The sequence below is a fragment of the Crotalus tigris genome, unplaced genomic scaffold, assembly GCF_016545835.1.
Source record: "Crotalus tigris isolate CLP2741 ecotype Arizona unplaced genomic scaffold, ASM1654583v1 scf7180000024277.1505481, whole genome shotgun sequence".
NCBI classification, from domain to species: Eukaryota; Metazoa; Chordata; class Lepidosauria; order Squamata; family Viperidae; genus Crotalus; species Crotalus tigris.
In genome coordinates, this window is record NW_024100449.1 from 1,376,061 (window position 1) to 1,399,675 (window position 23,615).

Here is a 23,615-nt window from a genome sequence, read left to right on the forward strand (position 1 = left end):
GTGCGCCATGATCCGAAGATGGCAACCGTCCCTCTTCAACCAGCCGCCCACTAATTCGCCGAGGTCCCACATGGCCAGATGCATCCCAGCACCCATGCGCTTGCTGGCCTCTGTGTGCAGGGGCCGAAGGTGTCAGGCAACAGCTGCCCTGGCCTCACCATGCCCTGTGAAAATGGCATCCCCGCCTTGCCTCGCCTCACCCAGCAGGACGAGCCTCCTGCCCACCGCCCCACCTGCCAGAGACCTACTGGATCTCCCCCAACCCTGCCTGGCTCCCACAGGTGTCCCTCCCCATGAACAACATCGAGGTGATCACGCCCACCTTGTCCACACCCACCCAATCTGCCATGACCACCACAGCCATAGCCACCCATTGGGCCACACCCACCTGGCACCTGGCGATAAATAAGTGAGTTTTGGGTTGCAGTTTGGGCACTCGGTCTCTAAAAGGTTCACCATCACTGGCCTAGGTCAATGGTTACCCCTATATATCAGATACTAATATTAGAATTAAAAGGTTTTGAAGTTGGAATACTCAGAAAGTATGACATAGTTAATCTTATCCATAGATTCCAAAGTCTTCCCTCGCTGACATGTATTTCTGGACCCAAAATTCTGCCTTGTTTAATATACAATGCCCAAAGGGAACAGATGCACCAGTCAGTGATAATAGATCACACAACTGGAATAATCATTATTTATTTATTGGTTTAATTTATTTTACATATACCACTATCAATAGAGGAAGAGTTTATTGGGCATAAAAGAATTGCTCCCATTTTAACTTATAGATGATCTTGTTGCCCTTCCTTCCTTCCTTCCTTCCTTCCTTCCTTCCTTCCTTCCTTCCACTTTGAGTTGATTTTTGTAAGTGGTTTGCACTGCCTCCTTCCTAGGGATAAGAAAGAGTGACTGGCTGAAAATCATCCAGCTGGCTTTATGGCTAAGGCAGGACCAGAACTCAGGGTCTCTTAGTGTCTAGCTTGGTGCCTTAACTATTATACCAAACTGCCTCTTTTTATTTATTTATTTATTCTTTTATTTATTTATTTATTCAATTTCTATAGCTGCCCATCTCAATCCAATTTTTCTTTAGTGCTCAATATATTATGCACAAGAAATTAACCATAAAAATAAGGTACATATATTATTTTAACAATATGACAAAAGAGTTGAATCTTCGAGTTAAGTGCCAGAATCTCCACTATTTGTTGCTTAAAAAACCGAAAGAAAAAGAAACGCTACTAAAAATATTATAAATAGTTAATTTCTAAAATGTTTATATATTTATGAGTTCAGTTCTTTCATCAGTTCTTTTTCCCTTTAATTGTCATATTCTGAATACTTATAATTTACCTTGCTGTGCTGTAAGTATGGAAACTGTTCTTGCTTGAATGAGCTAAAACGTCTGCTATAAACACACGCTGTTAATTTTGCCATTACTACATATTCTCTTTGTTCCCAGTCTATTTAAGTTTAAATTCTAAGTTATCATTAATAACTCTTTCCTAATATTGTTCTAAGTTTATCCCTGCACTTATGAATATTTATTTAGTAAATTCTGGTATTGTTGTTAATATATTTAAGAATTATGCCTAGTAAAAGAATGTGGTTTCATTTCAAATATGATTTCTAAAATTCTCTGAATAATAATGTGTATTTCTTTCAAGTACTTTGGAGGTTTTTTTCCTTGTTTACCATATTTTGTGCCAAATTTGTTCAATAATTCTTCTCATTATTGTGTTGTGACTCTTTCTTTAAAAATTTGGCATCCATTTTATCACACTTTTTTTTAAAAAAGGTGTGTTCTGTCTTAATGTCCCAAAAGTGCTTTTCCAAAAGGCAACTGGACTTTCTTGGTTTTTTCTTTGAAAATGTTTTACTTCTCATCCAAGAAGCTTCTTCAGTTCTAAGTGGCTTGTGGGAAATCATTAGAACTGAACTGGAACTGAAGAAGCTTCTTGGATGAGAAGTGAAATGTTTTTGAAGAAAAAAATCCAAGAAAGTCCAGTTGCCTTTTGGAAAACAACCTTTGGGACAATCATGCACTGGATGATTGAAAATCTTCATAGTTGTTCTATCTCCATGTCATATCGGAGTGACAGTTCAACTATACATCCTACTAGATGATTTTGAATCTGTATGAACATTTCAAATTAAAGTTAACTGAATAAATATGTAGAGCACTGGAAAGTAGGACAGCTGATTGGGTTTTTTGGTATCAAGCCTTCAAAGTCTGGGGCAGATTTTTATTATTCAGCTTACCAAATACATAAGTAATTGTAAATTATAAACGCATTCAGCTATTTCAGAAACTAATAATATTATTTTCTATAAGCTATGTAGAATATATTCAGTTTAATTTCACTATATTGTCATATGACTATATAGAGGGCAATTCAGAAATAATTGGAAAACTACATTACATTATTTTTCAACATAATCGCCATTCAAATTGAGGCACTTGTCATAACATCTTACAAGGTTTGAAATTCCTTAGTAGTAGTTGGTTAGTGCCAAATCTGGGTTATATGGGGGGATAATCAAAAACATCCCAATGGAACTGCTTCAAAAGTTCTTGGATGCGTTTAGCAGTGTGCGGGTGAGCATTATTGTGAACCAACACCACACTGAAAGTCAGCATGCCTTGACACTTGTTATGGAAAACTCATCTGAGTTTTCAAAACATTTCACAGTAGACTTCTGAATTGATGGTCGAACCACACTCCATGAACTTCACTAGCAATACACCTTTGGCAGCTTCACATTTGGCAGGATCTTCTATGGCACCACTTCCGGTGTGGTGTTGGTTCATGATAATGCTCACCCGTGCACCACTAAATGCACCCAAGAACTTTTGAAGCAGTTCCATTGGGATGATTTTGATCACGCACACACACCCCATAGCCCAGATTTTAAGGTGACCAACTTTTTTACAGTGAAAAGGAGGACACAAATAAATTGAAGAAAAAAATATCGTAAATAAAAGAAACATTTTATTCATTGCAACAATAATACAGACAACTTGCATGTGCAAAGTTTGCCAGCTGGGTGTTTTGGCGCACTCAGCAGCAATTCCTATTGGCTTTCGAAAGCCAATAGTGGGAGTAGCACAGCTCATGCAAAAGTTGGGGAAAAAAAAGATGAAAAAAAGGTGCCGGAACGTCGTTCTGAGCATTCTATGAGGGAAAAAAAAGCCCTGCAGATTAGTCTTCAAATATTGAAAAGGAGGACATGTGGGAGGACACTTTTTGAGGGAGGACAGAACTTACAAAAGGAGGACTGTCCTCCCTAAAGGAGGACGGTTGGTCACCTTACAGATTTAGAGCCAAGCAACTACTACTAAGGAATTTCAAGACATTATGACAAGTGCCTCAATTTGAATGGCGATTATGTCAAAAAATAATGTAATGTTGTAGTTTTCTAATGTGTATAATAAAAGTTCTGTATCTGCGAGTGTCTGTCATTGATAACCAAACAGAGGTTTATTTCTGAATTGTCCTCATATAATGGAATAAGAGAATGACCTTGAGGGGAAAGAGGAAGAAATGCTGCCTGGGAAACAGTCACTCAAGAAAGGCAAGAGCCTCCAGTGGCTTAACCGCCAGAGAAAGGAACTTAGAAAGGACTTGCCCTAATGGATCAATCAGTTAAAAATGGTGGCAGGAAGTTTGTACTTCCAGATTTGCAAGATTCTGTTAACATAGCTCATCCAGATGTGTTTCCTGCCTGATTTATGGGAAAGGGCTGATACTTTCTTTTTTAGTTTTTGTTTTTTATTTCGGTTCTGTCAAAGGCTTTTCTGCTTGTTTTTTTCCCTGCTTGGCTTGTTTAACTGTTCTCTTTTTCTATTTCTTGACTCCAGCTGAGAGAAACAACTAGCAAAACTTTTAGTTCACACCACATCTAAAGGAGGAATAAGACTGCAGAGTATCCAGGCAGATATCTTGTCCCCCCCCTTCCACTCCCCCACGTTTAATTGGCAGCTGTTGTTTGATTGGGAACTGGGTCATCCTGATGCTCGGGAAGGAAAGGAAGCAGTACAGGTGTTTTAATCTGCCAATCTGTGCTTTCCCAGACCACTCTAAGAAGCCATAACTTGAGCTAACAATCTAAACAGTTTTAATTTAACAGAATAACAGAGTTAGAAGGGATCTTGGTGGTCTTCTAGTCCAACCCCCTCCTCAGGCAGAAAACCCTATACCATTTCAGGCAAATGGTTGTCCAATCTCTTCTTTAAAACCTCCAGTTTTGGAGAATCCACAACTTCTGGAGGCAAGTCATTCCACTGATTAATTTGTTCTAACTGTCAGGAAATTTCTCCTTAGTTTTAGATTACTTCTCTCCTTGATTAGTTTCCATTCATTGCTTCTTGTCCTGCCTTCAGGTGCTTTGGAGAACAGACTGGCTCCCTCTTCTTTATAGCAACCCCTTAGATATTGGAACACTGCTATCATGTCACTCCTAGTCCTTCTTTTCATTAATCTAGACATACCCAATTCCAACAACTGTTCTTTATATGTTTTGGCCTCCAGTCCCCTAATCACCATTGTTGCTCTTTTCTGTGCTCCTTCTAGAATCTCAACATCTTTTTTACATCGTGGCAACCAAAATTGGATGCAGTATTCCAAGTGTTCTTACCAAGGCATTATAGAATGGTATTAACACTTCATGTGATCTTGACTCTATCCTTCTATTAATGTAACCTAGGACTGCATTGGCTTTTTTGGCAGCTGCAGCACACTGCTGGCTCATATTTAAGTGATTGTCCACTAGAACTCTAAGATCCCTCACAATTACTACTGTTTTTGATAAGTATACCTGTTTTTCTTGCCTTACTTTTTTCACCATTGAATTTCATTTTGCTAGCTAGGGCCCAATGCTCAAGTTTGTCAAGATCCTTCTGTATCTTGAGCCTATCTTCTGGAGTGTTGGCTATTCCTGCCAGGTATGAATTGGTGAATTAATAATCTGCTTATTCCTATGAAAATGTGTATGATGCCAAAAATAATATGATAGCACATAAAAATAGTTGATAGCTAATGCTCAGGAGAGTCTTTCAGTCTTCTCTAGGTAATATCAAAAATATTCTTTCTCCAAAAAACCCCAAACAAATCAGAATCAACACTATTGTGTCAAATTCCAGCAATTTTATTTTATTTATTGAATTTGTTTGCTGCTCATCTCACCATGAGGTAAGAGTAAGAATCTGCTTTTTAAGACAAGAGTTATACTTGACTTTCCTGAGAGACAAAGGACATTTTCATGCTAATTAATCAAAGGGTAATGTTCCAAAGATTATGGTAAGGTTAACTGACATAAAGACATATCTCAAGAGTTGCAAAAATGATTCAGCGTTTTGGTATACTTGTCCTCTTATTATGCGCTATGAAATGAAGTAAACCAAATTCTTTACCTTTACATTGCACATTTCCTCAAGAGCTAAATATGATGTAAATAGCACCATCCCACAAAATAACTGAGTAAAATAGTTTGGTCTGGGAGACAGTGACTTCCCCAAGTTACGCAGTGAACTTATATTGATTAGTTTCCTCATTTATTTTCCATACCCAAATTTGAACTACAGCTTGCCATATATCAAGGTGGAAGATCCTATCAAGCTTTAGAACCACTGTGAATAATAGCAGACATCTGTGTATTTATTTGCAATTTGGGAGTGGGGTAAAATGCACTGATTCTCTTTTATTTCTGTTCAATGTTCTTTGCTTTGTTGCACCTCACCCAGAGTGCTATGACTGAGGCAATGAACAATCTTGTAAATAAATATATAATAAGTCTAGCATATTACAACAGCCAACCAATAGAATTTAAGGGGGAGTTGGACCTAGACTGCTGGTGGCTATGTAGGGATTCTAGGCTGTTTCCTCTTTCCACCCCCAGGTTCTGCCACTTTTCTCCTATAAACATAATCTTAATTCTTGACAAATTATATATTTCAAATTCCATTTAACTGTCGAGTTACACCATAAGCTTTAGCATAACTAAACTCTTTACAAGATTGTAACTTACCATTAAGATAATAGAACACATATCCCTTTTGAGAAACAGCTAAGTCACTGTAAACCATTGACTAGAAATCCTTAATCATAAAAGTATATTTGATTTCTACTGATTTCTAAGAACCACATTTATATTTGTACCCTATAATGTTTAAAATAGCTTCTGGCTAACTACAATAATGATTAATGTCTTTTGCCAATCCCTTCTAAAAAAATAACTAGGAACAATAGTGAATGTATTCTTTATTGTAATGCATTAGGACTGAGTTTTAATCCATCATTACATGAATGCTTTGTTTAATTTTGTGTGTGTGTACCATCAAGTCAGTTTTTACTTCTGGTTACTGCTTGGTCTCATTTTCCTTGGCAAGATTTCAGAAGGAGTTTGACCTTTCTTGTATCCCAAGTCTAAGAGAGGGTGACTGTCCTAAGTTGCCCAGCTAGCTCTGTGCCCAAGGCAGGCCTAGAACTCAGTCTCCCAGTTTCTAACCATTATATCAAACTGACTCTCTTATTCCATATAGCAATCTTAATTCATTTTTCATCCCAGGTACAATACCCATATCTGGGTGTGTTGGAGGGGTGTTTCTATTAACAAGTCAAAAGACTAGACTGGATATAAAAAATTCAAATTCATCCATACTTGGATAAGTTATCATTTTAAAAAGAGATAATAATGGTAAACAGTTTCTTGAAGAAAAGAATTACAGTGATATTCATTAATATTAATAATAGAAAAACAGGATTATTTAATATATGTCTAGTCAGAAATAAAGTCCCAATATTACACAAATTGAACTTACCAAATATTGCCACTTGCATTCCTTCTGGAAAGGGTTCAACCATACTATTCCCATTCACATGATGTTTATCTGAAAATCAAAGTAATATTAACTTATCCAATAAGAAAGTTTATTTGACTTATATGGCTTATATTTCCTGCCCGAGCAGGGGGTTGGACTAGATGACCTCCAAGGTCCCTTCCAACTTTACTATTATTATTATTATTATTATTATTATTATTATTATTATTATTATTATTATTATTATTATTAAATTCATCTTATATAAGAGAATATTGTCATTTTTTTACTGTGGACACACTTGAACACATTAAAAATGAAATTCTGTTGCCTTCTCTGAAAAGTGCACACATACATAACACACATATAAACATGCTATATAAAATATATTTATATACCTACACCCTTACATATAAATACATATAAATATTAATCACTGTCCATCTTGAATACATATGGAAAGAAGAAACTTGAGAGTTCACAAGTTTAATACTGTATGGAACAAAACTGTGACTGAATCTGAATGTTCTGCTTCGGATACCACAAAGCCTCCTCTCAGAAGGTAACAAGGAAAACAGGTCGTGAAAATGATGTATAGTGTCCCAGACATTCCTGCAGACTCTGCTCAAGCAACGCTCATATGCTATGTCTGGATGGAAGGGAGGGAACTGCCAATAATCCTTTGTGCCATTCTCACCACTCTCTGCACTGCCTTCCTGTCTGAAACAGTGATGCTTCCAAACCAGACTGTAATGCAATATGACAGTATGCTCCTGATCATCCCTCTATAGAAAGTGGTAAGGATAGGGGAAAGAAGATGTACTTTTTTCATGCGACAGAGAAAATGCAGCCGCTGCTGTGTCCACTTCACCAGTGTCTCCCTGTTGAGCGACCAAGCCAGCCTATACCAGGGGATCTTGATGTGGGCAGAGTCCATTTAACAACTGTGTCAATTTATTGTTGTTTTGTTTTTTTACCTTGGCTAAATATCTGAGATGGATCGCCATGTAAATTGAGAAAATACATATATACCATAATCACAAGCTGCAAATAAAAATGTAACAGAAAGTCTAAAACTAACCTCTGAAACAACCTTCAATTTCCTAAAACTATACCCCTCTATACATAAACAATGACATTGTCTGGGCTCCAGCTTCATCCTAACGCAAATTTGGGGGGACGGGAACCAGCTTTTCAAGGTTTTCTAGATAGCTAGTAGGATGATGGCCTTCTGGATGTCACTTTTTCACAGGGCAGGGGTTGCTACCAAAAGGTGCATTTCCCAGGTCCGACTAGATTACAACATTTAAAGGAGGAGACCTGTAGTACACCTGCACTATTTGACTTGCTTAACAGGCACATACCCTGGGGAGAGGCAATCCTACAAATAATCTGGAACCATATTCATTCATTTCATCACTTTACCTTGTTCTTGTCTTCTATTACTGCTGCTCACTTAAATTCAGCCTCACATTTATTCTCTACTGTATGTTTCTGCCATGAGACTCATTCACATTATCAGAAATCTGTTATTGATTTTTTAAAATTTATATTTGCTTCTATTATTCTGTTCAAAATGGATATCCAAAAAGCAAGATATTCTGTAATTTTACATTAATTTACTGCAAGTAAGTTCCGTTTAATTTAATGGGTCTTACTTTTAAATACAGTTACATGGGACTCACAATTAAATCATGAACAAAACCACAAGATGTAGCAATGTAGCAATACTTAATCAAAACTTGAAACAAATTAGTCTTAAATTAGTAAATTATTACCTAAAAATGGAAGGACTGATTATATGCCATCAAGAGTCATTATCAAATCCTAGTTACCACTTGGGTATCAATTTTTTCCTTCCAAAATGTAAGGAACCAAACTGATAATTTAAACAAATGCCATTCCATTGAGTATCGTTTGATCAGAAAGGTGAAATATAAATCAATCAAATAAATAACTGTAGATTATACACTTTCACAGAAAAGGCCTTTACAAGAGGAGGTGACAAAAAGAAGGGCTTCGGAAGGTCAAGCAAGTTACTGTGATATGGGAAATATCACTCTGTATAGTATCTTGTTTCTGTGCATTTAAAGGATTTAAAATTAATACCAGCACTTTACACTATGTTCATAATTTTTTTAAATAAAGTAGATGTAGGATTAGAGTGCTATAATTTGTGCTTTAAACCAGGGGTCCCCAACCCCCAGTCCGTGGACTGGCACCAAGCTACGGCATGCCAGCAATCGGTCCGCACAAACAAGCAAAGCCCCATCCGCTGGATGCAGGCAACACACAAAACCACGCCCCTCTGGTCTGCGAAAAAATCTTTTTTCACAGAACCGGTCCCTGGTGCCCAAAAGGTTTGGGGCCTCTGCTTTAAACTTCAGTTTTAAAAAATTGGCTGAATTTTGAACCATCTGACATTACTGAGTCACTGTCAGAAGTGTCTATAGACAGACCAGCCTAACATTTCTATGAACTACATAGATGTGTTAATTCTTTCATAAATTCTCAAAACCCAAGTTATTCTATAGTTACAAATTCCAGATAATTTGGTGCCAAAAAAAGGTAATAAATAAATAATAACTGATTGGTCAAGTTCACACATTACATTAAGCCATAGCTTGCTTAACCATGATTTGTTCATTATCAAGAATAAATCATGGATTCATATATTATGTTAAGACAAAAATAATTACAGTAAAACTTTAATTTTCCAGAGGTTACTCCAATGGATTTTGGTGCAACAGACCAAATTCTGTTGTAATTTGCAACATTTGTGTAATGATGATATAACAGAAATTGCTTTATTTATAATAACTAAAATATAATAAATTATATTTCATAATTGTAGAAAATTATATTATATATGTTGTAGAAAAATGTTTATTTATAATATTTGTAGACCCACAATCATAGTACCTTGGATGACGTATAACACAGCATGATAGTATAATATTCAAGGTAAAACAGAACATGACATGAGAAAATGTCCACAATCTTTCCTTTCAGAACCAAACCCCCAGTGGAATAAGAATGTTTTCACTACCTTGCAAATTGCAAAGAGGAAGAAGGCTATATTCAGGAAACCATGTACCAGAGCATAGGAGCCACTAAAGAAAAGAACTGCCATCAACCCAATTATTTTAGGAGGCGCTCTCAAGATGCTAGAAAGGACTTTGTAGATAAAAGCCAGCACTTTGAATTAGACTTAGAAGCATATTAATATCCAATGTAGTGATCCTGTAATTGATACTAGCTGCAACTGTGAACTTATCTGGCCAGCAATCTAGTCACTGCATTCTGAAGTTACAGTTTCCAAAGCATTTTCAAAGGCAACAGAGAATGCACTGCAGTAATCTAAATGCATAATAATTAAGGCTTGAGTGAGCTGATATTGGAGCAGAAGGAGTTGTACTGGCATACCAACTATTCCTGTGTAAAGTCCTCCTTGGCCACAATCTTCACCTGTTTAAACAGGAACCATAAGACCAGGAAAAGCTCCAATTCACAAACCAACATCTTTGTGGATGTATGTCCATATCTAGAGTAACTACCAACATCCCTTTTATCAGATCACTCTAATGTGAATTGATGGGAAACAATTTGGTCCTGATAAAATTTAATTTGAGCTGATTAAATCAAGATTCTGGATCCATCCAGATCCACCCAGATACTCATTCAACCTTTCCAGGGCAGCTCTGGTTTGGCCTAGGATGACAAAATATAGTTAAGTGTAATCAATATATTAAACTGACGAATGACTTTTTCCACCAACTTCATATACTGTAAATATTAGATAACATGAGGAAAAGACTTCTGTAGCACATCACACTAAAGCAACCAGAAATGTGAGTGCTGCTTCTTCACAATTCAGATAGCAGCAAAACTACTATAAAGCAATGCTCCCCAATTCCCACCCCTTGAGTGATGGTATCAAGTGTCACCAATAAGTCCCAAAAGACTAAGAGGGTTACATTCCTTCATCATTGTTCCAACGAAGGTCATCTAATATAGCTAACAATGCCATTTTTGCCCCATGATTTGGGCCTGAATTCTGACTATCACAAATACAGATAATCTGTTTCTTCTAGGACCTTCAATAACTGAGTTCCATCAAGGTAAGAAGCATTATTCACACCTTCAAAGAACCATTGACAATTTCCTTGTCTAATCACTCACATCCTACTGACTGTCCAAAGAAGCTGGAGAAATATGGATCCAGCTCATAGGTATCAGGACTCATAGCATACCTAATCCTGTTCATTTATTTGAACCTTATAATATGAAAGGAATCTCAATAATACTGCCTTGTTCATTACAATAATACACTACCTCTGTCCAATTGACAGAATAAATTCAAGTAACTTTATTTACCAAGAAATCCACAAATTCATCCATTATGCTTGAAGGAGCTTTGTATTACCCATCTTTTCTTAAAAGAGTCTTAGTAACTCTGAATAAGATTTCCAGGCAAAAGTCTATGGATGCATTAGAGAAGAACAAACTCATCATGTAGATGACATAATGATGCAAATGATGAATTTCCATCAATTATGTCACTGCAATGAAGTGCTATTTCATTGAACAGGCTTTAGAGAATTACAGACATCCTGTGCCTCACTTAGTTCAGCAAAACCAAGTTTTATTATAATTATAAATCTATTCTGACTGTATTCATATCATGCTAAGCTGCCTGGCACACCTGGCATTCACAACAGTTTTCTTTTCAGTTCTTAGTTCTCTTCAGCCAGCTTGGTGGTGATGGACATTGAAGTAAAATACCTCTGGAGAGATACAGGAATATAGTTTTTGCTTCTTATTATTTTGAAGGTAGTATGAAACTCACACATTTGAAGTGAGTTTTATAACAATATATTTTTCTGGCCACTGCAGCTTTTCACTTTTAATGAAAGAGGTAAATATACTCTAGCTTTTTTTTTTTTTTTTTTTTTTTTTTTTTTATTAAAATTTTTATAAATTTTACAAAAAAAATAAAAACAATACAAAACAAAGAACAACATATACAAAAAAGAAAAATTAAACAAACATATATATAAAAAAAAAACCCCATCCCAGACCCCTCCCAAAAACCCTCCCTTCCCCCCCCTGAGCTTCCCAGAGCAGAATATAGGCTTAAAAAATAAAGATAAAAATTAAAATAAAAACTTTATATTTATATATATAAAAAAGATGTCTATAATATATATGAAAATAAAACTTATGAAAAAGCTATATGATATTTTTGTATACCCAATCTAAATTGTATAAATTTTATCCATTTATCCCAAATAGCAAGAAACTTCTCTTGCGTTTGTTGCTTTAAGAAAGCCGAAATCTTTGCCATTTCCGCCAAATAAGCTACTTTAAAAAACCATTCCTGCAATGTAGGCAAAGATTCCTTCTTCCAATATTGTCCAACTAACAGCCTCGCGGCTGTAATCAAATTTAGCATCAATACAACCTCCTTTGTATCACAATCTGTAACAATACCTAACAAAAATAATTGCGGAGTGAATTTTACCCTCCTTCTAAAAATTCTCTGGATATTCCACCATATTTTGATCCAAAATGCTTTTATCTCTCTGCATGACCACCAAATATGATAATAAGAAGCCTCCTTATAACCACATCTCCAGCATTTGGGTTGTACGTCAGGGTACATATAAGACATTTTTTGTGGATCAAGGTGCCATCTATAAAACATTTTATAAAAATTCTCCCTTAAATTTTGTGCTTGAGTAAATTTGACATTTCTCACCCAAATAGTTTCCCAGGTGTCCAATAAGACTGGCTCACCAAAGTTCTGCGCCCATCTAATCATACAATCTTTAATTAGTTCCGTTTCTGAGTCCAATTCAACTAAAACCCCATAAATTCTCTTAATGTGGGTTTGTCTTTGATCCTTCAGTTGCTTAATAAGATTTTCATCTTCTCTAAGAAAACCCACCTTACAATCCATCTTCCATCTATCTAGTAGTTGCCTATATTGGAACCAAGAATAAGTAAAATTTTCTTGTGCTAATTCTTCCCGTGATTTTAATTGCCAGTTTTGTCCATCCCATTTAAGTAACTGTCTATAAGACACCATATCCATTTTAACCCCTCTTTTTATTCCTTCTATCGCATGCCAAGGTATAGCCCATAATGGTACTTTAAAATCACTTTTATAATATTTTCTCCAAATCCTAAGTAAAGAAATTCTTAAAATATGAGATTTAAAAGCCCAGTCTATTTTTTTATTAAATATTAAATAGGCATGCCACCCATAAAGTAAATCCCATCCCTCTAAATAAAGTATCTCAGAGTTTGTCAAATTTACCCAATCACTAATTAATGTTAAAGCCACCGCATCATAATATAATTTCAAATTTGGTACCTTGAGTCCACCCCTCTCACGAAAATCTTGCATAATTTTGAACTTAACCCTTGGTTTTTTCCCTGCCCAAATAAATTTATTGAGACCCTTCTGCCATTCATTTAAATTAATCTCATTTTTCAAAATTGGTAACATTTGAAACAAAAAAAGAAACTTAGGTAGAATATTCATTTTTATCACTGCAATTCTTCCCATAAGGGATAATTGCAGCTTTTCCCAGTTCTTCAAGTCCTTCTGTATCCTGACCCACAACCTTTCATAATTATTTTTAAATAATTTTGCATTAGAAACAGACAGCATCACCCCCAAATATTTTACCTTATTAACAATCTCAAAGCCCGTCAAGTTAACCAAAATCTGCTTCTCCTGACTCGACATATTTTTAGGTAAAATTTTAGTCTTATTTACATTAATCTTAAAACCCGAGACCAAACCATAATGGTGAATCAACTGTAATAAGTTTACTACAGAATAGTCAGGTTGCGACAAAGTAACAACCAAGTCATCCGCAAAAGCTCTCAACTTATATTCTTTTTTATTAACATATATTCCTCTAATTTCCTGAGACTCTCGAATTTTGATCAATAATATTTCTAATGTTAAAACAAACAACAATGGCGATAAAGGACACCCCTGTCTAGTACCTTTCTCTATTGTAAAAACCTCCGACAAACCTCCATTAACAATAAGTTGTGCCGTTTGTTTTTGATATATTACCGTAAGAGCTTGTATTATCTTTTCACCAAAATTCATTTCTTCCATTACTCTTAACATAAAATGCCAATTCAATTGATCAAATGCTTTTTCAGCATCTAAAAATATGAGCCCTGCAGAGACTTGGTTGTTCTTGTCTAAATATTCTAGTAAGTTAATAATTTGTCTGACATTGTTTTTCATATACCTTCCTGTTATAAACCCTGATTGATCTTTATGCACAAGATGATGCACCACCCTCATGAGCCTATTTACCAAAATTTTTACAAATATCTTATAATCCACGTTTAAAAGAGATATAGGCCTATAATTTTTTGGTAAAGTAAGATCTTGGTCCTCCTTCGGAATCAATGATATAAAAGCACTACGCCATGAAGGAGGAATCTCTAAACCCTGTAAGATACCATTAAAAAGATCATTTAATGGTTGGATCATCTCCTCCATTAAGGCTTTATAATAAACAGCTGTTAACCCATCCGTACCCGGTGCTTTCCCTAATTTCAATTGTTGAATTGCTGAGGCAATTTCCTCCTTGGTAATTAAACCATTAATTTCATATTTCTGATCCTCAGTCAGTTTAGGAAAACTTGCCTCAGCTAGATATTTATTTATATCTAACAATTGTACATTAGTAGATTTGTATAGGTTTTGATAATAATCCAAAAAAGATTTTTTAATTAATTCCTTCTGAGAAACTAGTTTACCCTTATAATTTATTTTCTCTATTATTCTCTGTCTCTGTTTCTTTCTTAATTGATAAGCCAACCATCTCCCCGGCTTATTAGCATTACAAAAAGTATTTTGTTTCATATATAATAAGTTGGTTGCAGCTTGATCTGCTATCAACATATTAAATTGTGACCTTAATAACTTTACAGATTCTTTAGTACTTTCATCAGAAGGATTTAGAATCAAAACCCTTTCTTTTAGTTTAATTTCATCTTCAAGTTCTCTACGTTTCTGAATCTGATTTCGCTTATAAAAATTATTCATTTTTATCAAAACACCGCGCATAAATGCTTTACCTGCATCCCATACCATTGACATTGAAGTCCCCTTGTACATATTCAAAGCAAAATAGTCCTTTAAACACTCCTTTAGTTTTTGAACATTCTTCTCTTGTCTAAACAAATTTTCATTAACTCTCCAGGATCTTCTTTCCTCTTTCTCTTGAATCAGCTCCATCCAAACTGGACTATGATCCGTCAGTGATCTAGGAAAAATCTTTACATTCTTTACTTTATTATACAAATCCGTGGTAATTAAGAAAAAGTCAATTCTTGAAAAAGATTGGTGTCTGTCAGAAAAAAAAGTAAAGTCTCTCTCCTCTTGATTACGTTCCCGCCAATAGTCCCTTAATTCCCAGTCTTCTTTCATATCAAAAAAGGCTTTAGGTAGCCTTGCTTGTTTAAGAAAAGGAGAGGAACCTTTCTTATCCCTTTGTGTATCTAAGACGCCATTCCAATCACCCATTAATACCACTGATCTATAATCAAGCAAAGTTATTTTTTGGTGTAACTGTTTATAAAATTGTTCCTGTTGTTGATTTGGAGCATAAAGTCCAACTATAAGTACTTTCTTACCATAAATACCAAGTTCAATCATCACATATCTCCCCTGGGGATCTGATTCTACCAGACAAGCTGGCAGGTTTTGTTTAACATATATAACAACTCCCCCTTTCTTCCCAGGTGCAGGAGATATAAAATGAGATCCCAAACGAGCATTAACTAAATATTTCTGATCTTTAAGTAGAATATGAGTTTCCTGTAAACAAATAACATCATTGGTATGTTGTTTCAAATAATAAAAGATTTTTTTCCGTTTCTGAGGAGAATTCAATCCATTAACATTCCAGGTCAAAAACTTTGCCATCTCCCTTGGCACGCAGCCTGGAGAAGACACCATCAAACTCTGACAGAGCTGCGTGTGTTGCATAACTCTTGGGTCTTGCTCCTCCCACCGGCGGTGATGCACTTCCAGGAGAATTCTCTTTGGGCTCTTTTTTACGTTGCTCCTTCTCTTTGCGCTTATAGGCTGCACGAGTCATCCTCTGCTCTTTAACCTCCGTTTGGCGTTGCTTTGCCACTTCAATCATCCCTGCGGAAACCAAGTCTAGTGCCTCAGATTGCTGCTCAGCTTCCTTACCACTCGAAGATTTCCGACCAGATGAGGTTGAGCCTGCACTCAGGACCGAAGTATAAAAATCTCTAGCTTTGTCAACTGTGTTCAATCTATAACGTGTCCCAGCATGGCTCAAAACGATACCCATCGGAATTTCCCATCTGAATGGCATCGATCTAGCTTTAAGCTCATTGGTTAAAAAAGCAAAGTCTTTCCTACTTCTTAAAATTTTAGATGGGATTTCCTTTAGAATGATGACATCTTGGGCGGCAATCTGAAATCTTTTGTTGTAAAAAGCTTGTATAATCTCATTCCGCAGGGACTTCTTTGTAAAGTAAATCACCACATCTCTGGGCAAATTCTTCTGCTTAGCAATCCAGGAGTTGAGTCTATAAATTTTTTCCACTTCTCTCTGTAATTCTCCTTTATCCATATCCAGAGCCAGCGCCAAATCATTAAGAACCACCTCCATCAGATCTTGATTCATATCTTCCTTTAAGCCTCTAATCCTCAGGGCATACTCCATCTGTCTATATTGAAACATCAAAATATCTTCTTGTGAGGAGTCCACCTTCCTTTCCACGTCTTGAATTTTGTCATCCAAAGAGTCAACTTTGTCTTCCACTTCCTCAAGCCTTGCATCGAGCTTAACCACCACGGTAGCCAAACCTGAGACAGCTGCCAGTATATCTTGTCGTAATTCATTATTATTTTCTTGCAATTTAGACTTTATCCCCGTTATCTCTTCTTTGAGATCAGATTTAATTTCTGATTTAATCTGTGAAACAAATTGAGTCATTTCCTCTCTCATTTGAACTACAATCTCTCCCATTATGCCTCTAACCTCTTGTGCTGAAAGTCCAGGTAGAGGAGGGGAGGGTGGTGGCTGAGCCGGTGGTGCATGTTTAGATTGTTGTGGCTGTGCAGTGGAAGTTATAGGAGAAGAAATAACCTTGGGTATTGAGGAAGGTTGCTGCCTCTTTGAAGCCATTTTAAAAAGCACAATTGTCACTTCCCTTTCCCCTCCAGCCAAAAAGGGAGGAGGAGAAAAAAAAAAGGAAAAAAGAATTTTTTTAAAAAGAGATAAACTATAATCATTAAAGTCCAGAATAAATCCAAAGAATAAGTGGTAAAAGAGCAAACAGTTCAAAAGAAAAAATTCTAAGCCAGAAGCAAAAGCAAAAGCAAAAAACAGTCCTTAAAAAGGGAAAGTAAAACAAAAGAGAAAGGAAAAAAAAACTCCGACACTTTCAAAACGCCATCTTAAATCCTTTCACTAGTATAACAAAGAAAAGGAGGAAAAATAGTAAAAATCAAAAGATAAAAAAATAAGCACCTAAAATATAACAAAAAATCCTTAAACTGCTCCGTCCGTTTAAAAATTACTCACCAAAATGCTGTAAACACGGAGATAGAAGCGGCGGTTTCTTTTGCTTCCTAAGGAAGCAAAAACAGCTGGGAGGCGGAGATCAGCAAGAGCTCCGAGGGAACACTCCTTTCACCCCCTCTAGAAATAAATCCAGAGGGGGTTCAGGGGTTCTACCTCTACTCTTGCGTTCTCTATCCCTTCCCTTTGCCCGGGAAGGGATTTCCGAGCCGCGGGCCAGCTGATGCGCGCTGCGCTCCGCGGCTCTGACACTTCCCCAGCTGGACGGCTAAAAGCTAGCCGCCATCGCCGTCGCCTCCCACCGGAAGCTCTCTATATACTCTAGCTTTTTACCATGTATAATCAATATTTCTTTTCCAGGTACTTGGTATTTACAATAAACTAATAGACTTCTAAAATATTTTCAGTTATACTTATTGGAATGAAATTCACATCTACATTTTATTTCAAAACCAATTTCTCATGTTCTTCCTATATGTCTTAAGAAAATTATTGGTTCTCCCTCCCTTCTTTAAACCACTATTCATTAAGGTACAGAATTAAAATGCACAACAGCTACAAGATACTGCATTGTTAAATACATATATTTCCACCTTTGGAATAAACATAGTAGAATTAAGCACATAATGCAGAGTAGAATTAAGAAATAGAAAGCCAAAGATATTGAAGTTGTGACATAAGAAAAGGAAACAGTGATAAATTCAAATTATACCCATACTATTCATTATACCTCTCCATATCTTTCTTCTCTTGCAAACCATTTCTGTACAAGGATCATACATTGTCTTTTCTTTTTTAAACCTTTCACCTTTTTTGAAGAGCTCATCAATTCCATACAACCTTTATCCTCTTCTTCTCCATCTATTCATTCTTTGTTCATATATTTGTTTTATGATTAAATCCTTGTATATGACTAAAGTATCTCAACATACTTCTTTCATAATGGTCATTCATTTTTGCACTCAATCCACAATCATTCAGCACCCATTGATTCTCAACCCTTTCTTTTTTTATTTTCCTCATACAGACTTGTTTTAACCAATTCCCACTGCATTCAGCTTGCTTTTATTCTTCTTCTGACATACCCAATTTTCATTTCCATATAATTAAGTGGGAAGAAGTGTTCTATTATATACAGCCTTTTCTTTTTTCAACATTCCACTCGACATAATACCTACTACCATTCTCCACACCTTGCATTTTCTAAAATTTCCTCATTCATCTAGTAATTGTCAGTAGACATTCTATCAAAGTATATAAATTCACCTATTTATTAGTTTGGGGTTTCGATGGGCTTTATTTATTTACTCACATTTGTATATTGCTTATTCATATAACTTTATTTGTATTATAAACTGATGTAGATTTTCTCCAATTTTCTCTGTCAATTCCTTGTCAAGAGAAATTGATTTTTAATTACACACCTAGTTGCTTTATGCTAGTTATATAACATTTCCTGCAAAACATTTGCGTTCTTACCCAGTGTCATATGCATATACATTTACATCCCCAATAAACATATGTTTAATGTCACCCACAAGAATTCTGTATTTATATCTGTGTATGTGTATATATTCCAAATATAAATTTTATTAAAGACATTTTTCCACAAAGTAAAAATAATAGATTCTGAGTTAAAGATAAGTGAAGAAAAGTAGTAGAAAAGTGAAAAAAAAATTAAAGAAGTAAAAAAAAATGGTTTCCACTTTTTTTTTAATAATAGCAGTTATTACATTTATATTTTGTCCTAAGGTTACATTAAAGTTTCTTTCTTTCCATAATGTACCATTTCTAGTCATCAAATCCATAAATCATCAGTTCATTTTTTTCAGCAAAAAGTCCATAAAGGTTTGCATAAATGCTTTAAAACAATGAAAAGGACATCATACATTCTTGTGTTATTCACAACTCAGTGCTGAATTTTTAAACTATCCGTGTGTTCTCATGCATTTTTTACCCTTGTCACATATGACTCTGACTGCTTTCAGTAACGACCTTCAATTCTATATTTATGTGCAACATTCCATAATTCAAGACTATTTATTATTTTATTTCTTAATTATTAAAACATCCAAAAATGAAAGTTGGCCGTCCTTTTCCTCTTCCATCATAAATTGAACATTTACATGAATACTATTCAAATGCTGCAGAAATTCTTGAGCTTGAAAAATTATTCTTATTTTAATTTTATCCCAAATCATATAATCAGTTTTATTTTTAATTCCATTCACTTTCCTGGACGCTCCTTCTTTAGCCCTCTTTACCCATTTCAGAATATTCTTTTTTTATTTTCACTGAAACCATTCTGCATTTTCCATGCTTCTTTCAATCTTACCTGTTTCTTGCTCTGTTTGACTAGATGATTTACAACTTTCTTCCTCTAAATATACAATCTTTCTCACTAATTACATTCTCTTACTTACTCTTTTCCTCATCCTCAGCCTCTTTCACAACATCTTTCAAGCAAGCATCTTATTTTATACTTCCCATTAACATAACTGCACACTTCAATAGTACTCTACAATTCTTTTCACTGTGTTTGAAGCAGATTTCACATTTTTTCCATGTCTATTTCCCATTCATTCTGTTCAGAATTAATTTATCTTGTAGTATTTTTTGTACAAGAATAGTACTTTCTCTTCCAGAAATATTTTTTTCTTTTTAGTTTAGTTTAGTTTTTTTCTTCTAGTTTCTTTCACTTCTTCCATCTTTTTCCAAGATCTACTCTTAATACTACCAAAAAGATCTATCCCTTATCTGGAACCTCTTATCATCCATATGAGAAAAAATATAAAATAAAAGTTCCCAAGATCTATTTTTCATAGAAAGAATTAATCATGCTTTTCAACTAATTCATTTGCCATGTAAATGCAACATGAACAGACTTATACCTAAATCACATAACTATAACAGCCATTATTAGAAATGCAAAGTTCACTAAAGTTCACTAAAGGACGTGTGTTTGGTCTAGTGGTTAAGGCACAAGGCTAGAAACTGTGAGACTGTGAATTCTAATCCTGCCTTAGCCACGAAAGGCAGCTGGGTGACTTTGGGCCAGTCACTCACTCTCAGCCCAACTCACCTCACAAGGTTAGAGGAGGAAGGAATATTAATATATTCACTTCCTTGAGCTGTTTACATAAATAATAAAGGCATAAATAAAAATAATAAATAATAAAGGTGTGAGCAAGTGAGAGCCCTTTCACATTTACTTGTGGAGTTACAAAACACAATCTAAGAACTTCTATGTTAATTTGTATTCTTTAAATCTGTTTCTCTTAGGCTTGAATCATGTTAATAGCAGTGTGGTTAATCATAATCTAACTAAAGCAAACAAAGTTGTCCTTTGTCCCCTTTGCTATTAATCCTGATTCTTGAAGCATTGAATTGAAATATTTGATGAGATGAGAAGATAATGGGACAAAACATTACAAATGAGTTTTAAATTCAGAGCTTTAATGAATTATTTGGTTATGATCTTACAAGGCTCTCTGAAAGATTCGAATTTTTGATGAAACCACCTTGCTTAGCAGTGGAAATTCTTGTCTCAGTTGCAGTCATAACTTGAAGAATATCTGTACTTTTTGTCCATATTTCCTCATCAAATAACTGCTAGCCTCTTTCTGGCTGTATTCTCACCATGACTCCATGTAAACATTTTTCACTGCTATGAGTGAACGTCGGTATAAATCTGTAAGCCAGTGGGTTACCTTTCAGCCTTTGTACAAATGCTAATCAATTTCACTGTTCTCATCAGATAGGTAATAATTTATCTGTCTGAAAAAGTCAGGAGAAAATGATCCAAATGCACACTGAAGATATAGCAACAGGACTAAGCAATCTCACAATATGGTTGAGAAAAAACTAACGACACGCAAAGACAAGAAAGAACAAAAGAAAGTTGCGTCCATTTACTGTTGCTGCTTTCCAACTGAGTATTCTTCCTCCCAACAAAAGTCTCTAGACCAGTGGTTCTCAACCTGTGGGTCGGGACCCCATTTGGGGTCGAACGACCATTTCACGGGGGTCGCCAAACAAGGCTGTCCGCCATTTTTTCCCCTTTTCTTAGGCCACGCCCCTGGCATCCAGTGATGTATAAGTGGTTGGGGGTCACCATAACATGGGGAACTGTATTATGGGGTCGCGGCATTAGAAAGATTGAGAACCACTGCTCTAGACACTATTCTGTAGGTAAAAAACGGTAGCTATCCTGTGACCACAGTTCCAATAATTGTCCAAATAACTTCACAAAAGCCTTTGGACTTTGCTTTTCCAAACATCAGCCCTTCATGCAACTGTACATAATATTAAAGGAAAATTGTGGGGAAAGGAGCTATTTAATTTTTTTTAAACAGATCTACTGTTCTTTATTTGGCTCCTGGCCCATTATTCTTTTCATCAAGATGAGTCCAGTAAATCACAAACAAATATAACCTTTGCTCCAAATAATCCATTGGTATTTTTTTTAAAAAAATCATTAGTAAAACATGGCTTGTTGAATAAACCACTCTTTATAACTCTTTCTTTGCACTAAGCCATAAAGCATGGTTTTAAAACCAGAGTGCCTAGATATACACAACATGCTAAGCCAAAACAAAATGAGTTTTTTTTTTATGATGTTGCTAAGTATGATGTATCCAGCCTGTAAGCATTTTACCAATATAATACTAAGGGCAAACAGAAATACAAAGAATATAATCTGAATCTGCAGCTTCTCTAGAACTAAATTACACTACCAAGAGCTGCCCTTAGAACTGAGAGCAGCAGCAGCAGCAGCAGCCACTTTTATACTTGGAGATGGGGTCCCAGGAAAAGAGTTAAAGAGACAAATAATATAAAGTAAAGAATGAGAAAACTTCCAGACCAACCAGGTGACTTTTCAGCTAATTAGATGGAGACTTATTAAAAACAACACAGTTTCAATTTATACTTCAGAACAAATTATTTTTACTTATTAAAAGTGACAGTGACAAAGGGCACTGTGGTAAGTTTGAAAAATTTGTTCATATAGCACTAGCACAATCTGACACCTCATATGCAATTGGATGTATTACAGCAAGAGCGCTATTGTCTGCATACTGATCAATATTACAAAATATGATGTATTTCAGCATAGTATTTCTGCAGATTATTCCAAAGCTCATTTAACAATGAGTTGAAGATAGACCAAATTCCTTCTGGATTTGTTTGTTTGTTTGTTTGTAAGCAGCTATCAAAGCAAAGAAAAATAATTTATAGTATATTACTATCAGTGGGAAAACTAAGTTTGGAATAAAATAGTCATACACTTTTAAATTACTCATTTTTTGGAAATCAAGAATACAATCCATAGGTTTATCTTTCAAACAGTACACAACTGCCTAATCAGCCTTTGAAATCCATAACTCTACTGCACGTTTTCCTGTTTTCATGTACAGTATCCTTTTGATTTTCTCCCATACTATTCATTTTCTAGACAGAAGATACAAAACCAAAAGAAGCTACATAGAAGTAGCTGAGAAGCAATTGTCTGTTACCTCCAATCACACAGTAGCCCAAGCTCTATCCAATTATTTTCTCCAGCCATGCGTTCACAAATCCAGGGCAGCTAGAGAAAAGTTTCTCATAAACATAGCACCATCTGTCACAATGTAAGACTTCAGATGTACTTTGGAAATAAATCTGAAGGCCAGATTCCTATATTACTAAGATATGATGTAGTTTAGTTAATGGCTTAGCATGTACTGCAAACTCAACAGCTGTGATTTATTCAGTAAGTCATTTATAAACTAAGATGGCATAGCATCATGTGCAAACACAGTCAGAATATTATGATGCTATAAAGGTATATAAACTCATAATCTATCTTCATTTATTTTTAACTCTTGAATTTTGATTTCTTTTCCCAAAACAGTAGATAAGGAAGGACATAGTATCTCTTCAGCCATTACTGGATTGCAGTTCCCAACCTTCACCATTGTCCAAAACATCCAGGATGATGAGCATGGAAATTCAAAAGTATCCAGAAGACCACAACTTACACTAGGTAAAACATTTGAAATAACAAGTTACTAATAAATTATGCTATACAACTGAAAAATAAATCCTGAATCTCTATTTTTAAAAATAGAGCATACTATTATGTCATAGTCGATCCATACTTATACTACATATGGGGATAGAAGTGGCAGATATAGGGATTGTCTTAT

General features: G+C 35.4%; 1 protein-coding gene across 1 annotated transcript in view; it reads right to left on the minus strand.

Annotated features, from left to right (window-relative positions):
- The window catches only part of MSRA (methionine sulfoxide reductase A), a 220,573-nt gene that overhangs the window by 121,412 nt on the left and 75,546 nt on the right, over nt 1–23,615 (minus strand). The window contains exon 2 of the mRNA XM_039323531.1: nt 6,824–6,892. Within this exon, the coding sequence (XP_039179465.1) occupies nt 6,824–6,892 (69 nt within the window). The remainder of the gene's footprint in view (nt 1–6,823; nt 6,893–23,615) is intronic.